Source organism: Rutilus rutilus (assembly GCF_951802725.1).
Source record: "Rutilus rutilus genome assembly, chromosome: 14".
Classification (NCBI taxonomy): domain Eukaryota; kingdom Metazoa; phylum Chordata; class Actinopteri; order Cypriniformes; family Leuciscidae; genus Rutilus; species Rutilus rutilus.
The window spans coordinates 7,115,477-7,134,003 of NC_140219.1; the positions used below are offsets into that span (position 1 = coordinate 7,115,477).

At 38.0% G+C, this 18,527-nt stretch overlaps 2 protein-coding genes across 3 annotated transcripts in view; one reads left to right on the plus strand and one right to left on the minus strand.

The window, feature by feature from the left end:
- The window catches only part of dnd1 (DND microRNA-mediated repression inhibitor 1), a 14,260-nt gene extending 8,566 nt beyond the window's left edge, over positions 1–5,694 (plus strand). The window contains exons 2-6 of the mRNA XM_084429371.1: positions 1–3; positions 244–300; positions 494–599; positions 1,700–2,161; positions 4,457–5,694. The exon at positions 1–3 is cut by the window's left edge and continues 97 nt beyond it. Coding sequence (XP_084285497.1) covers positions 259–300; positions 494–599; positions 1,700–2,161; positions 4,457–4,995 — 1,149 coding nt within the window. The 5' untranslated portion in view covers positions 1–3; positions 244–258 and the 3' untranslated portion in view covers positions 4,996–5,694. The remainder of the gene's footprint in view (positions 4–243; positions 301–493; positions 600–1,699; positions 2,162–4,456) is intronic.
- Positions 5,695–6,061: 367 nt separating this feature from the next.
- On the minus strand, positions 6,062–18,525 carry hars (histidyl-tRNA synthetase). Of its 2 annotated transcripts, XM_084430783.1 has the most exons (14): positions 18,365–18,514; positions 17,514–17,794; positions 14,566–14,655; positions 14,356–14,475; positions 14,176–14,271; positions 13,320–13,445; positions 12,062–12,169; positions 11,854–11,952; positions 11,341–11,434; positions 11,101–11,228; positions 8,591–8,863; positions 7,678–7,794; positions 7,444–7,590; positions 6,062–6,124 (listed from the first exon to the last, which is right to left on the minus strand). In XM_084430783.1, exons 2-14 carry the CDS (start codon positions 17,622–17,624, stop codon positions 6,071–6,073), a joined length of 1,563 nt encoding a protein of 520 aa, XP_084286909.1. In that variant the 5' UTR covers positions 17,625–17,794; positions 18,365–18,514; the 3' UTR covers positions 6,062–6,070. The 2 variants fall into 2 exon arrangements, with proteins under 2 accessions (XP_084286909.1, XP_084286910.1); XM_084430784.1 differs by lacking the exon at positions 17,514–17,794 and having other exon boundaries at positions 18,365–18,525.
- Between the last annotated feature and the right edge of the window lie 2 nt (positions 18,526–18,527).

Consider the following 18,527-nt stretch of genomic DNA (forward strand, 5'->3'; position numbering starts at 1 on the left):
ACGGTAAACCCGTTTAAAAAAGTTACATAAAGTGTTAAATCTTGAAACGAATGCATACATGAATAATTATTCATTTATCAATCTGTATATAAAGTTTGTTTTTGTAAGTCTCAGTATCATCTCTGTTTAAGGACTGAAATATGAGAATCCGCCCACTTTCCTCAAGTGTGTCCAATAGTGTCTCTAGAGGAGTCATGAGGTTTATTTTAATGACCTTTGCTTGACTTTTCAACCAATTTACAGGTGTGTCATCATCTTATGTGGACGGTCAGCGACATGGAGGGACCGCAGCAACAGCAGGTAAGCGAGTTTATTTACTGTGGATATTTATAAACAACATACTTTTGGCAAAACTTTAAACTTTGCGCAATAGAATTTGGCGCAAGAGGAGTTTATTCGTGTGGCATCATCACTGTTTGACGTTAAAGAGCACTTGAGCTCATCGATATAACATGTTAGTATTACATCACCTCTTTAATTTGATTGCTGGCAGGTTTTGAACCCGCAGAGACTTAAGTCACTGAAAGAATGGGTGCAGAAAAGCTCCATCACTTTAACACAGGTCAACGGGCAGAGGAAATATGGTGGTCCTCCTCCGGGTAAGTGCTCTTGAGTTGAACTAAGATCAGCCGATTGCAATTAAAACACAACCTATGGCATTTCAAGCTCTTTTATGTCTCTTTGCATGAGATCGAAGCATCATGTGGATGAAGACAGAGCTTGAACACATGGCATCACTTAAAGAAGCCTCTCGCTTTCCTTTATAACATTATGCAGAGGCACAATGGCCTGCTTCTGGCCTCTCTTTTCAGAGGTTTGACGGATAAATCTTCATCATTTGGGTTTAAAATAGCTTGTCAAGACGGAATGATAGATTGTAGCCATCTGATGAAAGTTTGAACCATGCCTCTTTTGTGCTTTGCCTCTACCTCATTGAAACATGGACACCTGGAGATCAATTAGGCTGCAAGTCCTCATTGCTGCTCAATTAATGCTGATTGGAAGGTTTTAGATTAGATGGTTGATGAAAGGTTTGGAGTTTAAATTCTAATGTGCTGATGTCTTTAACGTGTATAAATCATTAGCCTATAGTATATTTATTTACAACACAATTCGTCTTTGCAAACACAGAAGCTGCATCATTCTGAAGTGTGTATTTACAGTCTGTTTAATGCAGCTCAGAGTCGACATTAATGCATTTAACTTGCTACAAATGCATAAATGTTTTGAACATAAAACGCTGAATTTATATTGGAAAAGTGACTTTAAATGTGAAATTAAAACGCCCAGTAGGTGGCAGCAAGTCACTGTTAATGAGTGAGTCATTGAGTTTCAACCGATTCAATCAAACGGCTGATTCATTCAGAAAAGAAGCATTTGACTGTCTTAATGAGTGAGTCATTGAATCATTCATTCAAATGATTTGTTTATTCAGTAATGAAACACTGCTGTGTGTTGCTCAGAGATAATAATGGTTATTATGATTATCAATTTTGATCATTTGTCATTATGACAATTTTAACAGGATTGATGCATAAATTGCCCAAGGTTAAGTCTTCAGTTTCATTCTGCTCTCATACTTTGTTTCAACTTTATTCATGAAGTCCATCTGAAATCTAATTTCATTCACTTTTGTGTTTACAGAAAAGATACAAATATTGCTCATTTTGACCTTTCCTTTCTTCTCCTCCTCCTCCAGACTGGCGACGCCCTGCTCCCGGCCCGGGGTGTGAGGTTTTCATCAGTCAGATCCCACATGACGTCTACGAGGACCGCCTGATTCCTCTCTTTCAGAGCGTTGGTGCTCTTTATGAGTTTCGCCTCATGATGAACTTCAGCGGGCAGAACCGGGGCTTTGCCTACGCAAAGTACGGCGACCCCTTCACCGCATCCACCGCCGTCATGACCCTCCATCAGTACCCTCTGCAGGAGGGGGTGTGTCTGACGGTTCGCAGGAGCACGGAGAAGCGGCAGCTGCGTCTGGGGGATCTTCCGACTAACGTGAATCGGGCGGAGATGCTGATGATGCTCCAAATGATGTCTGAGGGTGTGGAGGACGTCCTGCTGAAGTTGGCCGGGCCCAAAGGGAGAGAGGCCGTGGCTCTAGTGAACTACTCCTCCCACTACGCGGCGTCCATGGCCAAGAAAGTGCTTGTAGAAGGTATGCTGTCTGGGATATGGAAATATTTTGATTATGAAATGATTGGCTTTTTTAAAAAGAAAGTATCAGTGCGCACTTTTTCTGAACTCCCTGAAACTAGGGCTGGCCCGAATACCATTTTTTGAGCTTCGAAGCTTCGGTAGTAATGAACATCGAATATTCGAAGCTTCGGAGAGAGGGGGCTGAACATATTCTTCTCTCTAATAAAGGCAGGAATCTCTATGTGTCTGTCTATCCGTTTGCATTTTGATTATTTCAAGAACCGTTCATCCAAATTACAAATTACAAATTACTGACACAGTAAAGGGTAGATTTAAATAAAGAAAAACGAAATTTAAATAAAGAAAAACGAAATTAAGTTAAATTAAAAATGAGATTAATTTAGATTGATAATAACAGGTAAAAGGGCTAATACATTTTGTTTCTATTATTCTGTTTTCCACAATGTCAAAGCAACGCAGCTTAACCCAAAATACAAGCTCAGGCATGCACTTCTGTCCACACACACTCCGCTGTTCTGCGCTCTAGCCAGAGAATACTCCCGTTGCAGGAACACTTGAGTAGGCCAAGAAGAAGCAAATATATTTATTAAGTATAACGAGGTTGGGTTCCTTCAACTGTCCATCCTATTAAAAATGGCTATAGGCTATATAAGATAATTGTAAAAAAGAGTATTGTATTTCGTCGGATTTTATAGTGTTGAACATATTCAAGCGCGAATGAGAACTGTTTCGAGGGGGATGCAGGTGTGCAAAAAAAAAAAAAAAAAACGAATATTCGAATGTCAAATTTTCAAATCGAATACCAACCCACCGAATGAATATTCGAATATTCGGGTACAGCCCTACCTGAAACGCCTCGATTGTAGTCTTGTGTTTTCTTCTGGGAACAAACATGCCACAATATTCCTCGTTTAAATAATTCCCGGCCAAGGCATAAGCAAAAAAGGGGGACGAGGCCTGGTTCAGTTGCGTTAGAAGTGTGTTGAAACACGCGGCTATGTTAAGGGGCGCGACATTTCCAAAACGTGCTCAAAGCAATTGACTAATCAAAGCACGTTGGTCCAGCCGACCAATCAGAGCACATTGTGCTTTTCAGAAGGAGGTGCTTCATAGAGACAGGAACTAAACAGAGCATTACTGACAGACTGGGTAGAGAGAGGTGTTGCAACAGTATCAAATATGTGAAAACTAGTGTTTGTTGAACATTCAAGCATGAAAACCTATTCTAGTAGACCCCAAAAACAAAATCAAGACTTTGAAAAAGGGCATAATAGGTCACCTTTAATATTGGACATATTATGTCACCATAGGGCTGGGTGATATGACCGAAAAAATTGTTCCGGTAAAATGTTTTATATCAGTTGATATAGATAATTATCAGGATAAATGTTTAATTTAATTAATTAATTCAAGTTTAAAGGCAGATTTTTGCTCCCAAGTGAAAGTTGTAGGAACTAGACTGGTTTTAAGTTGCTCTTAATTGTAAGAACATGACAAACGTTTGCCAAACGGTTGAACATTTCACAAATCTGAGTCTTTTTTCCTAAACAAAAGAAATATCTTAATAGAAAAATGTATTTCTTAGTTTCGTGCAATGAGTGATCGTTTCACATCATGAAATAGGTTTGTGTTGTCTGACTTGATGGCACACATCTTCAGCAGTCAGCAGTGCAGGCTGTAATATTAACAATATTGACTTTATTAAAATGTAACCATTGGTCATCCATAGTATCATACACAAAACCACGCATATAGCACCCCGATACTATGGTAAAATGTAACTATATGGTTTCTATGGTATTTGCATGAAAAACAGTAGCCTAAACACTTTTAGTATAAATACAAATGCACAAATGCTGTAGCTTAATAACAAAATTATATTCCGTTACTCCAATGCATTTAATACATAACTACACAAATAAAATGATAAAATTAGATATCCCACATTTCTGTCACAAAACCATGGTGCAGTTAGTGTTACTACTGTAAATCCATGGTAAATGATGGTGATTTGTAGATCAAAAAGCCTTCTAACTGGATCGTTCATAGTTGAGAATCTCAGCGCTGTTTTATCTGGTTTAAACTAGTTTAACTTGCAGAGACATTTGTGCTCTACGCTGAATTCAAACGCTTGTCACATCGCTTTTTAGTGATCACATGATCGAGACCGATAAGTGTGTAAACGCATCTGCCATAGTAATCTTGTGCTGCGCCCTTATTGTTTTATCGCCCAGCCCTACCATGAAATAATAAACATTTATCTTTAGGCTGCGTGTTCCTTATGTCATTCCAGCTTTTAAGAAGCAGTGCGGCATTTCCATTACCGTCAGTTGGACGTCCTTCTCCAAGTCCAAGCGTATCAAGGAGACCGAACAAGATGACTGCTTCACCTCACCTGCTCTGAAACCCCTCAGTAAACCCTCCCTCAGCCCTCCACACCTGTATCCTCAGCTCTCTCATCATGATGTCCCAGCACACCCCACTCGCCTGCCCTTCTTCCGGGCCGTGGGGGGTCCGACCGCCCCGGTGAGAGATGAGATGATGGCTCAACCCCCCATGAACCGCGACCCCGTGTCTCAGCTGCAGCGGATGTGCGAGACGAACGGACTCGGTACACCGCAGTACGAAGTCCGTTACAATCACACCGGCCCCGACGGCTTCTTCTACTTCGCCTTCAAAGTCCTGATCCCAGGCCTCCCTCTGCCTCTGTACGGGGCCGTCCAGATCCTTCCAAGCACCAGCGCTCGAGCCACGAAGGGGGAAGTTTGTCGGGCCGCCGCCGAGCAGGTGATCCAAACCATGTGCAAGGTCTCAAACTTGCGACCTTTCTAAAATTTGAGCTGCTTTTGCTAATGTAATGTAACATTATCAGTTTTACGTTCAGTATTATGGTTTGAAGGCATGTACTGTTCTAGTTTCAGATGAATGAGTGGAAATTTATGATACACGAAGTATTTCATTTACTGTAAAAAAAAAAAGAAAAGAAAGAGGAACTAGGCAGTGAATTTATTTTAATTTTACAAGCTCTTGAATTCAGCACTATGAGAGTGGTTTGAAGTATTATGTTCTTGTTGATATAATGTTTTATGATATTTTAACTATGTAATATTAATCATTTATGTTTAGGCAGCCTCATCACATTTGGTTGACTGCAGGTTTTCACAACTTCTTATTTTGAATGTTTTCACCGTATTTGACTTTTCACGATTTGTTTTGCGTGTTTGTCACGATTGCTGACTTTGCATGGTGTGCTGTTGTGTTTCCTTGTTTGATGGGTTGTACTGGCTATAAATGACTTTTGTACAGTAAATAAGTTCAAGAAATAATACTTGTGCAGGCTATTGCTCACATCCCTGATAATAACATCCTTCTATTGCTCATACTTTTGGTACAAAGTTAAAAGCCCTAATATAATTATTAAACTTTGACTACAGATATGAATGGTACCTCAAAGCACATGGGTTGAGGAGAGATGTGCTACTATTAGGGATTAAATCTATTTTTCTCCAATAAAGCACCAGGTTTGTCATGCTTGGTTGTAAGGCTGCATAATTTGGCCCAAAATTTTATTGATCAGTAGTACTATAAAAATAAAAATGTTACAGCTGTAAAATTCTAATATTTATGGCTCTCTTAATTAAAAGATGAGCATAGAATTTCAGAAAATGTAAATGTTAAAGGTGCATTTTGCATGTGGCATTAAAACAGATCATAAAGAAAAGACAAACAAATTATCAAGTTACTCATTTATTGATAGATCTGACATAATCTGAGCACATTTTAAAAGAGCAGGCAATGAGTTCAATGTTTCCTCGTTAATGTACATGTTCAACTGACAAAACTGGAACTGGCATGTGGTAAATAGGTCCACCGTTCTCCTCCGTCTATATGGTGACTGTTTTTAAGATTACAAGGTCCGTTTCTTGACTTCATCCACCAGATCCGCTCTGGGCACATCCACCTGCAGGAAACCAGACAAAAAAAAATTGTGATTTTAAAAAATGTTCTTGACTCGTTATTGGATCGGACTGTTGAAGGTTATAAGATGAAAACTGGATTAAACATGCACTATGAGGTCATGTGACATCAGTAGGGCTGCCCCCTAACAGTCAACTGAACGTTAGTCGACCAAAAGTTGGCTAGTCGCAGAAAGAAAAAAAAAACTCCACAGAAAGTGGCAAAGTTACAGTCCGTGAGACAGATTGTTAATGGCGGGTCCTTGTGGTAATTACAGTACGTCGGGTAGGAAATCCAAACGTTCGCCTATCATCAATCAACCTCAAAAATGGTTTATCATTTGAAACGTTTACGTAGTAGCAACTTTCAACATGACATCATGACTTTGCGTAAACATACACGCCACTTTCAAGTCAAGTGGCGTGTTATCTATACGCATTTTGAGCTATCCGCGTGTATGTTCACGGTGAAACAAACCGTCATCTTCCGCGTGTATGTCTACGCCGTTAAATGTCAGAGTGATTTCGCGTGTATGTCTACTCTACGCCGTTAAATGTCAGAGCGAAACGGAGCAAAATGTATATCTACATCTGGGGATAGATATTTTTTCTCCTAGGATGGTAGGGAAGACTCATAAATGGTATTAACCCCAGTGACGGGTAGGTTTAGGGACGGAGTTGGGGTAGGTCATATATACAGTAATGTAACGTTAAGTCAACGGCGTTGATAAACACGCTGAAGAGCGATTATGCTTGTTGATAGCACGCCAAAAATGGAAATACGAATTGGCGTGTCATACATACGCCATTTCATGAGATCAGTCTGCAACTTTACTTGGACACTCTCTAACATTAACCTAAATAAATGTGCACTGTTATTAACTGCATATCCAAGTGTTTGTGTGGCGTGTGGAAGCTTAATTATGCGCTTTCTGCTGTTTCAGTCTCCAGGAACTGGAGCGCATCACAAAAATGAACTGAACTCAGCATATAGGCTACTTGCCTCACAAACATGAGAAATATATCTATAGAAAGCTTGAAATGTCTACTCTTAAAAGAACCAATTATAAAAACAAATACTCTCTGATAATGTAATCAATCCGTATGAAAGGTGGATTTCTGTCTATAGGTGCAAATTTATATAAGCATGCGATTAAGTCAACTAGTGGCTCAGACTAGAAAAATCTTTAGTCAGGGGCAGCCCTAATAATCGGTTAGTTAAATGTTTTGTGAATGGCATTTCAAATTGTTGTATATAAATTACATGCTCATTAGAGATTAAAACAAATCCCAGATCTCAATCTATAGAGATGTCAAATCTCACCTCTTCTCGGCTGGCCACGTTGCGCAGTTTGACGACTCCGTCTTTGAGTTCTTGCTCTCCTAAAATAGCCACCAGTGGAATCCCGGTTTCCTCACAGTGCTGCAGTTGGCTCAACAGCTTTGGGTTTTTCTTATATAAAACTTCAGCCTGCAGCACATAATACACAGAGTCAGAAAACCGCAACACAACTTAACTCATGTGTTTTCTTGATATGATATCCAAGCATATACAGACCTTGATTCCAGCGTTCCAAAGCTCTGTGGTCAGTTTGAGTCGCTCTTCTAGAAGGTTCTTCTGTGCTGAAGCCACCAGCACTTGAGTTTCAGTGGTGCGCACCTTCTCTGAAGATAACTGATGGGAATATTCCATATTTGTATTAAAATACCTTTCATATTAAAACACAGTGGCTCTCTTCTAAAAATATACTCAAATGATTAATAAAAAAAAATAAACATAAAAATAATTTTAAATACCATATAATTTAAATCAATATTGAAAATAGACTATTAATCTTCCCAAATTTTAGGTTGTAAATGCCTTTCATAATAAAACAGTAGAACCGTTTTAAAATGTTTAAAACTGATTACATAAAATAAATAAATCTTCCCAGTTTTAGATGATATAAACCTTTCATAATAAAACCGAGGCACCATTCTAAAAATGTACTTAAATTATTAATAATTAAAAAATAAATATAAAGTGTAAATAGCATTTAAATCATTTAAATAATTAAAAACAGACCATTGATCTTCCCTAATTTTAGATTCAATACCTTTCATAATAGAACTTCAAAATTCAAAGAAATTTTTTTTTTTTTTTTTATTAATAAATGAAATCAATCTTTCCAGTTTTACATTTTAAATACCTTTCATAATAAACACATTGGCACCCTTTTATAAATGTGCTCAAATAATAATATATTTTTAAATGGCATAAAATATAATATAATATACATTTTTTCCCAATTTTAGAAGAACACTCAGAAATGTCACAATACAGAAGGTGAATGAGTTGCAAATGCAATTTCATGTTACATTTAACTGTACTCTTAAAACGCTATTGTAGAACACTTGCTTATAAATAAACTCCCATCTTTTTTTCGGTGTCTTTATACGCCCTCAAACCTGCCCCTCTTTCTCTTACTCACCTCGGCCTTCTGCTCCATGATGGAAAAGATCCTCTCAATCCCAATGCTGACGCCCACGCAGGGCACTTTTCTACCCTTGGGGTCAAACATGCCCACCAGACCGTCGTATCGCCCCCCGCCGGCCACGCTGCCAACGCTTACACCCGCCTCATCCGCCCCGTTCTGCTCTGTGGGTGTAGGCACTGGTGCTGGGACGGTCTGGGATAGCACCGCTTCATAAATCACACCGGTGTAATAGTCCAGTCCTCGAGCCAGACTCAGATCAAACACCACCTAGAGAGAGAGAGAGACTTAAAAATTAATGGGGGCAAACGAAAAGAACAGGACCACAGTTGCAGCCAGCGAATGGGTGTGGGGAAAAAAAGCAATAATGAACATGAAATTATAACTGAATTTACTGAAACGAAAAACCGCTTTAATAAATTTTATAGGGTGTGTATTTCATATCTAATGGGTCATAAAATATAAGAAAAATGCATGTGGAGCATAAAAAAATTAATCCGCTGTGATGTGATACAGCATTGCTTTCAAATTAATCCAAGTTTTTTGCTCTAACCTGTTGGAATTTTGTCACTACACTCTGATTGGCTAGGATGTTTGTCACCAATATTGGCAAATTATCACTTTTCTTGGCAAACATTAATGCAATTTAATGCAAATATAAATAAGAAAAGATAAATGTAACTTAAATTCTATTGATTGATGGCATTAAATTAGAAAATACACAAAGTAGAAGCATTTTCAATACTGGTCTCAAGACTCTTGTGGTACAACCACGGATCTATATAAATGACTGGATTGCTCATGACGTCATAAAAACTGAAGCCACCAGTGTATTCAGATTTGAATGTGAAAACATTACCTTACGAGTCAGCGTTAATCTCCCTATACATTCTTACAATGCAAACATCCTAAACATTTAAGCTTGTTTTAAGTCAAGCGTATGGATTTAAAGACATCATGCCTTATTTCCAAGCATTTATACTGTCGCTCTGAGCAAGATGATGCATGGTATATAAGCAAAATAATAATAGGGGCTTGTTTGTATTGTAATATTTATTGTATATTCGAATCAATTTCTGCTAATAATCCCAGATATCTGTTCATGCTTAATATTTTCCGCATAATTACGTAGATAAAGAAATCTATTTTGTGTTCGGTCAGTTACCCGCGTCGGCAGTGTGCAGAAGACAATTTCTATCGCTGGGTCCAAAATCGAATAGTTCCCTTCTATATAGCATACGAAAAACAGTACGCCAAAATAGTACAAAGTATTTGAAAAACAGTAGGTGAAAAGTACCCGGATGACCTACTACTCCCACTGAGATTCTGAAGTGCGCATTGAATGAACACTATACTATCCCATGAGGCCACGAGAGAGGATTTGTGAATGGCAGTGAAGTGACTCGACTGACACTGGTAGGTCACATGACAGTAACAACATTCGCCATTGGATGTAGTACGTCTAATTTTCATTCACACTACCCATATTCATACTATATAAAACATACTTTTTTTTTTTTTTTTAAACAGTTGCAAAGTAAATTCAAATGTAGTACCCACTCACAGTACGCGATTTCAGACGCAGGATTTTTATCACTTGTACGGCCCGAAAAGACCATAAACATTACAGACAATGTCTGAAGTAACAATTAATTTGCATACATGTATCCAAAAAACTAATCCTGTCCCACTGATACGTTGCAAAGTGGGTGATTTTAGGTCAAGGTTTTAGTGTATGATGCTGTCGGAATACCAATGTGGCTTCACCGCCTGCTGGCAGTTTAAAACGCAATGAGCAATCCAGTCATTCATATAGATTAGATTTTTGTTCAGTATTAAGCAGAGGTGTCAAAAGTATTCACATTCATTACTCAGGTAGAAGTACAGATACTATGGTTTAAAAAGACTTCTGTAGAAGTTGAAGTATCAACTCAAGCTTTTTACTCAAGTAAAAGTACTTGTTTCAAAACTACTTAAAGTATAAAAGTAATGTAAGGAAAAAAATGCATCTCTCTCTCTCTCTCGGTTTCCTTCGGAGGAGTTTTGGCGCTTCGCACAACCAAATGTGACTACAGCCTCTCACAAGTTAGAAAGACACCACAACGCCAATCAGTTTAGCGATGTGTATTCAGGAGGCGGGACTCAGATCTAAACCGTTTGTTGTAATTGGCCAATATTTTTTTTTTTTTTTTTTTTTTTAACAACGACAAGCCGGAATGAAAACAAGCCGCAATTAAAGAGGAGTAACGAGGCTATTTTTAAAATGTGCAGATTTTTAAAATGAAATAAAATGTGTGTTTTTTAAAAACAGATAATTGCGTGAAAATGTAAGGAGTAGAAGTAAAAAGTAGTCTGAAAAATAATTACTCCAGTAAAGTATAGATACCCCAAATTTCTACTTAAGTAAGGTAACGAAGTATTTGTACTTCGTTACTTGACACCTCTGGTATTAAGGAATAGGAAATATCTGACTTTTCTTTTGAAGCGTTTTTGACCTCTGACCTCACCTTGTCTGTGACCTGGAAGAGCTCCAGGTAACTGAAGAGCTGCTTCATATCCGTGAGCCCAGCGCAGGCCTGTTTGCTCTGGGACAGTTTGGGGTCCTGAAGCAGTCGCTCAGCCAGATCCTTCCCACCTGAAGGTCAAAGATGTCAGTGGATGTAGAAAACACCCCAGGTAACATATCTGGACAGGAAAAATTTGACTGTAAGTGATTGTGAAAAGATGGTGTGATGAATGTTACTTACCCTGCATGCTGACATACTCCCCGATCCGATCGGCAACTTCCTCTGAAAGACCTTTCTCATTTACCATCTCCTTTTTTACATCCTCCCAGGCCATCTACAAACACAACAATCGGCATGTGAAACATTAAATTAGGGCTGGGTTGACAGTACAGATGAATTGATTTTAATCGATCTTCAGTTTGATGAACCAATATAGATTCTTAAATAGCAAAAATCCATCTATTAGTGCATTTTATGTTGATGTGTGATTAATAAAAAATAAAATAGACAAAATTTTTAGCACAATAATTGCAATAAGATTTATACTTTGCTACATTTGTTTTCCTTAAGAAGAAATTGACATGTACTGTACCTGATTTATATACAAACGAATCAAGATTGAATCAAATCAAAAGTTGCACTCAAATCAAGCTTGTGAACTGGAATTGATTTGTGAAATCTGTCAAAATCCACCTCCACACATTTCATAAGATTAAAAATATTCAAGCGTTCTCGTGTGGTTTGATCTCTCACCTTGTCCAGTTTGTCCACTGTGGAGCAGATTGTGCGGAACTTCTCGTCCGGAACACCGCACACGGCAAACATTCCGTCTAGAATGCGTCGGTCATTCACCTGAAACGCCACAACAGTGACTATTCATCTCAAGCTGATAAATATACAAGAGGTTCTACAAAGACTCTAATGACCACAAACACTTTCCCAATGCTGACCAGCAACTAACCTTTATCCGAAAATCTCCAAGTTCTAATTCGCTCAGGATCTCGTAGACAATTTTCAGACACTCTGCATCAGGGATCATGGCGTCGTACTGACCTGCGATATCGAAATCCTGCAGCCACAGAGAACAAGAATTATTTAGAATTTTGAAAATAACAACACCACTACTAATACTACTAGTAATAATGATAAAGATAATAATAAATTATATTAGCATCCCTGTGGAAAACATTTTTCCCTTAAATCTCACGTACAGCCTTTTGAGAAATTAAAAATGTAGAAATGTAAAAATAAATGTTAAAGTGCCCCCATTATGCTTTTTGGGATTTTACCTTTCATGTAGTGTAAAATGTATCTGTTTGTGAATGTAAAAGTTCTGTAAAGTTCTTGTATCAAAATGCATGACAAAAAGTTACTGTCTCCCAAAAGAAAAAAAAGATTCTGAACTGCCTGAAACGAGTCGTCAGTAATTCCAGTCTTACTTCCTGCACGAACCAATGTAGGTTCGTAACTAGTTTGCATAATGCCAGCCTATGGTCTTCATTGGCTGCCCAATAACAACGTCTACTTTGATCCTCAAACACTGTAGTTGTAGCGGAGACTGGAAGAGTTTGGTTCATGTCCAAGAAGACACCATTTTCTGCACTTTAAGCATGCACTTCCATTTAAACACTTCCATTAAAACCAACAGCATCGTTACTGTTCGTATCAATATGCATCAAGTGCTGAGGAAGACTTTGGAGCTGAAATTCATATATGGTAATGGCGTTTTGTTTCCACACACACTGTAAGCAGTAGACCAATCACAACAGAATAAGCCATCTGACCAATCAGAGTAAAGGAGGCTCTCAGAAAGGAGGGTTTAGAGCAGGGTTTCTCAAACTCGGTCCTGGAGGGCCACTGTCCTGCACAGTTTAGCTCCAACCCTGATCAAACACACCTAGTTGTGAGTTTCTAGTGATCCTGAAGACATTGATTAGCTTGCTCAGGTGTGTTTGATCAGGGTTGGAGCTAAACTGTGCAGGACAGTGGCCCTCCAGGACCGAGTTTGAGAAACCCTGGTTTAGAGAGACCGGATCCTTTATCCAACCATTTTCAGACACTGTGAGAAATGAGGTGATGTGCAATGCATATTATGAGAAAAGTGTTTTTTGACCTTGGATGCATGTAAACCTGTATAAAATGGCATAATAGGTTCTCTTTAAACAAACAGAAAGCGCAAGTGTCCAGACAGGTCCCAGAATCCAGAGCGAGGTACTCACACACTGGTAGAACTCCCTGTATCGGCCCCGGGTCATGGCTGGGTTGTCTCTACGGTACACTTTAGCGATGTGGTAGCGCTTGATGTTGGTGATTTTGTTCATTGCGAGATAGCGGGCAAACGGGACCTGAGGAGGACAAAGTCAAGGAGCCAACTGCAGACAGCACTGCTGAATCTTCAAAAAATGTTATGGAGTTGAGATGAGATTGTACACTGGCATTTGCACGATATGCTACAGCCATTCATGCAGCCAGTGAGGGACCATACGCTAGATGGCTTTAACAGCAATATAATAAAGACACCAATCAGCATTAAATGTCAAATTATGAATTCATTCATTTAAACACACATTAGATATTAGTATCTATTAGCATCTAGTATAATTAATATATATAAACACTAGACTTTTGCTTGTTCATTGTTTGAGACGCTTTTGCTTGTTCATTTCTCTGTAAACTTTACAATAATGTTTCATTTGTTAACTGCATTAGTTAACATGAACTAACACTGAACAATACTTCTGCAGCATTTATTAAACTTTTTAATGTTAATCTCAGCATTTACTAATATATTTTTAGGATCAAAAGTTGTATCTGTTAACATTACTGCACTGTGAACTAACATGAACATTTGTATTAACTAACAGTTAGAAAGGTTAATAAATCCAGTAAAAACATTGTTCATTGCTAATTCATGTTTGTTAAAAGTGTTACCAATTTCTCAAAAAAAAAAGAAAAAAAGGTAATTTAGGTTTAAATCAAACACCCTAACAGATGCAAATCAATCCGACTTTCCCCAACAGCTATGCATCTGCAAAAAGATTCAATATAAGATCAATAAAAATGTCTTGTGGATACAGTGAGGTCATATCTCAGGGACAGAAGTTCTCCTCCCTGGTCCTTCAGATCGTAAATGAGTTTAGAGTCTTCTCCGTACTTCCCCGTCAGTGTCTCCTACAGAAACGCAAGTAAATGGTCATTACAGTGAGTTAATGCAATTATGTGACGCACAAACTGATGTGTAACCGTTCAAGAGACCTTCAGCTCAAAGACGGGGGTATCGATGGTTTCAGCACCATGGCGTTTAAAGCAGCTGATGATGATGTTGAAAACCTTTTCTCTTATAGCCATCTGCTTGGGGTTATAGTCCCTGGTCCCCTACAGAGAGGAAAGAAGAGATCAGCTCAGAACGAAGTGGCTCACTTTAAACAAACCCACGTGTCTAAAATCTCACAAACCGTGTTATACCTTGGCTGTTTTGAGAACAAACGCATGTTTTCCCTCATCTCCTCCCAGCTGAGCTTTGAGCTGCAACAGTTTGGCCACCTCTTCATCAATCTGAGAACAAACAGCAGTTTTTACCTTCAGTATAATCAAAAGAAGCCCATTTGAAGGATTTATTTTTGCCTTATGAAATTATATATACAGTACAGGTCAGGTACAGGTCAAGCTTGCATTTATTTGATCAAAAATACAGAAAAAAAAAAAAAAAGTAATATTGTGATATATTATTACAATTTAAAATAATTGGTTTTCAATTTATTATACTTTAAATTATCATTTATTTCTGTGATGCAAAGCTGAATTTTCAGGATCATTACTCCAGTCTATCACATGATCCTTTAGAAATCATTCTAATATGATGATTCATTATCAAAGTTGGAAACAGTTCTGCTGCTTAATATTTTTTCATAACCTGTGATACTTTTTTAGGATACTTTGATGAATAAAAAAAAAAAGAAGTACATTTTTAAAAAATAGAAATCTTTTGTAACAACAATATACACTGGTCAGTAATTTGGGGTCAGTCATTTTTTTTCTTTCTTTTTTTTTAAATAAATCAATAATTTTATTCAGCAAGGATGTGTTAAATTGATAAAAAGTGATAGTAAATAATTTATTTTGAATAAATGCAGTTCTTTTTAACCTTTTATTCATCAAATATATTAGGCAGCAGAACTGTTTCCAACACTCATAATAAATCAGAATATTACAATGATTTCTAAAGGATCATGTGATAGACTGGATGTCACATGTGACACTGAAGACTGGAGTAATGATCCTGAAAATTCAGCTTTGCATCACAGGAATAAATTATTTTTTAAAGTATATTCAAATAGAAAACTATTATTTTAAGTTGTAATAATATTTCACAATATTACTGTTTTTTTCTGTACTTTTGATCAAATAAATGCAGCCTTGATAAGCATTAGAGACTTCTTTCAAAAACATAAAAAATAGTAATGTTTCCAAACTTTTGTACGGAAGCCCTAAGAGGCCATGGATTGTTATTTTTTTCTATCTTGTTTTCTCGTGATCACGACTTAATTTTCTCGTTATCTCGAGATAACAAAAATTGTTTTCTCGTGATCACGACTTAATTTTCTCGTTATCTCGAGATAACAAAAGTTGTTTTCTCGTGATCACGACTTAATTTTCTCGTTATCTCGAGATAACAAAAATTGTTTTCTCGTGATCACGACTTAATTTTCTCGTTATCTCGAGATAACAAAAATTGTTTTCTCGTGATCACGACTTAATTTCTAATATGATCTCGACATAAAACCGTTTTCTCACGCCGTCATGTGTAAAGTATCGCGATTCGCGAGAAAATCTCGCTCCTTCTGAATGTTGTGTATATCATGATGTAGCCTACGTGCGAGCTGGCTTCTTTGATTTTGAAATCTACTTCATAAAAAGCCCGCAGAAGAGATGGACTTTATAATTGCTTTGAGAGAGAGAGAGAGGTGTCCCAGAGGAGAACCTGGCCAGACTTAACTGATCTCTGACCATTTCTCGGGTCAGCCGCAAAAAAACATTAATCTGCATCTTTCAAACATAATTCTGGTAGACATGCAGACGTCCAGGACCTGAAGTTGGCTGGCAATGAAACTGACTACACGTTCAGGGTAGCTATATTGTCTTCTACGATAAAGTTGCAGACCTGACCTGACAGCCTCCTCCTTCTAAGTGTCGGACACTAATGTGGAAGTCGCCAATCACTGACAGACATAGAACTATTTCATTTTGAGTGAGCCCGTTATCAAAGTAAAAGCGAATGCGATCATCCATGATGCTGCTTTATTCTGCTTTTGGTGCTTATACTGTTCTTGCCGACTACGCAGAAAAAAACAAGTCGTGATCACGAGAAAACAACTTTTGTTATCTCGAGATAACGAGAAAATTAAGTCGTGATCACGAGAAAACAACTTTTGTTATCTCGAGATCACGAGAAAATTAAGTCATTATCACGAGAAAACAACAGAGAAAAAAAAAATTATCCATGGCCTCTTAGGGCTTCCGTACTTTTGACCTGTACTGTATTAATATATTTTTCAAACAAATTACATCATAGTAGTATTTGTTGTACATACTGAATTAAAATTATGCTGGTTTTAAATTTTTTTTTTAAATGTATTTTGTCCAAACAAGATGGAGGGGTAAAAGAAAATAAGATCTGTTGTTACTTTTTTAACCTTACATGTAAAGCATTCAAAAGTTTGTGGGCTCTAAGATGTTTATGTTTAAAGAAGTCTCTTACACCAGTGCTGGGTAGATTACTTGCTAATTGTAGTCGATTACTGAATCCAAATTGCTAATTAGTAACATAATCCATGACATTACACATTTAATGTAATGTAATCGGACTACTTTCAGATTACTTTTGGCCTAACTTTGGCCTTTCCCTGACAGGGGTTTGTGAGTTTAATGAAAATTACTCACATTTTAATGTGTTCGAAAGTAATACAAGCCTAAATTCAATCTGTACATCATATAAAGCGATCAAGTCTCTTCATAACTAAACTGCTCAATTCATATGGATTAGTTTTACGTCAAAGTGGTAGTACCGTAGCTGTCAATGGAGGGACAGAAAACTCTCAGATTTCATCATCAAAAATATCTTCATTTGCGTTCTGAAGATGAACGAAAGTCTTACGGGTTTGGAACGACATGAGGGAGAGTAAATGATGACAATTTTCATTTTTGGGTGAACTATCCCTTTAGGAATTTATATAAAATACAGAATATATTTTCGATTTGAAGTGAAATGTTGTCTGTTATTTTCTCAGCCTTCAATAAATTCTGTATGTTTTTGGATTGGAAACAAGATGTGAACAAATGACAGATGGCATGCCATGTATGCTAAAAGACATAAGATGAGCAGTGACTGGATTGTGACTGAAATAAAAAGGCACCTGTGATAAAGTCATTCCAGAAGAGAAACGCAGAGATGGCAGGAGCACAGCAGACCGACGGCCCATGAGTCCAGCACACAGGCGCACGGAGACCAGCCCCAGAGCGTTCATTACGCAGTCCAAACACAGTCACAATACCATACGGTCCAAAAGCATCCACAGGTGAACGGTCCAATCCCACAAACAGCAGGGATATTCCAGGTGTGCGGTGATGATGATGTTGGTGGTATCCGTGGCAACAAGCAGGAAGAACAGGAGAAAAGTGGTGAGCAACCCTGTCACTAGGGGCCAGTAAGAGAGGCATCACAGCAGCGAGGAAGCAAAACATGAGAGGAGGCAGTCAAAATCCACCAGCATCCCAAACTGAGTTAATCACGCCACACCTCTTAGTTGAGCACATAACCCACATTAGGGCTTTTCTATCACCCCTTGAAATGTCAATCCCTCACATACACCTCAGAGATCACGTGATTTGTCACAATACCTTCACATTTTCATTCTAAACCAAGCAATTACAACAAATAAATGCATTTCGAAATATCTACTGATCAACACAGATTTATTTATCCATCTAGCAGCTATATACAGTATTGATGTCCACCATGGCTGACAGATTGCATCAGCTGGCTAACCATTAGCATCATCATGCCGCATATCTAATGTAGAATACCATTCGTTAAATCTTGAATAATGATATTGAAGCAATTCCATCTCTTAAAACAGCTCATAACCTGCCATGCTGAGCAGACCTAAACATTTATGATCTCCGGTTTTCTCATTTGAGAGATAAAGCAGGAACACCATGTGTTCCTTCATTAAGCTTTAAAGAACGCTTCAGAGCTCATACTAACCTGTTCTTTGCTCGCTTTCTCTGATTTCAGTTTCCTGACTACCTCTCCTTGTGTTTTAATCGCCTCCTGTATTTGCGCTTTATCGGCCATGGTGCTCTAGAGCCGATCTGATGAACCTGCGACTGAACTGCAGCTACTCTGCGGGCGCACAGATTAAACGTCA

Excerpts from the sequence above, each read along its gene's own strand:
- hars (XM_084430783.1), bottom strand. The coding sequence starts at position 17,624 with ATGAACGCTCTGGGGCTGGTCTCCGTGCGCCTGTGTGCTGGACTCATG. Across the intron at positions 14,656-17,513 it reads CTGGAATGACTTTATCACAG|ATTGATGAAGAGGTGGCCAA; the intron begins GTGCCTTTTTAT and ends GTTTGTTCTCAG. Across the intron at positions 7,591-7,677 it reads TTTGGAACGCTGGAATCAAG|GCTGAAGTTTTATATAAGAA; the intron begins GTCTGTATATGC and ends TATGTGCTGCAG.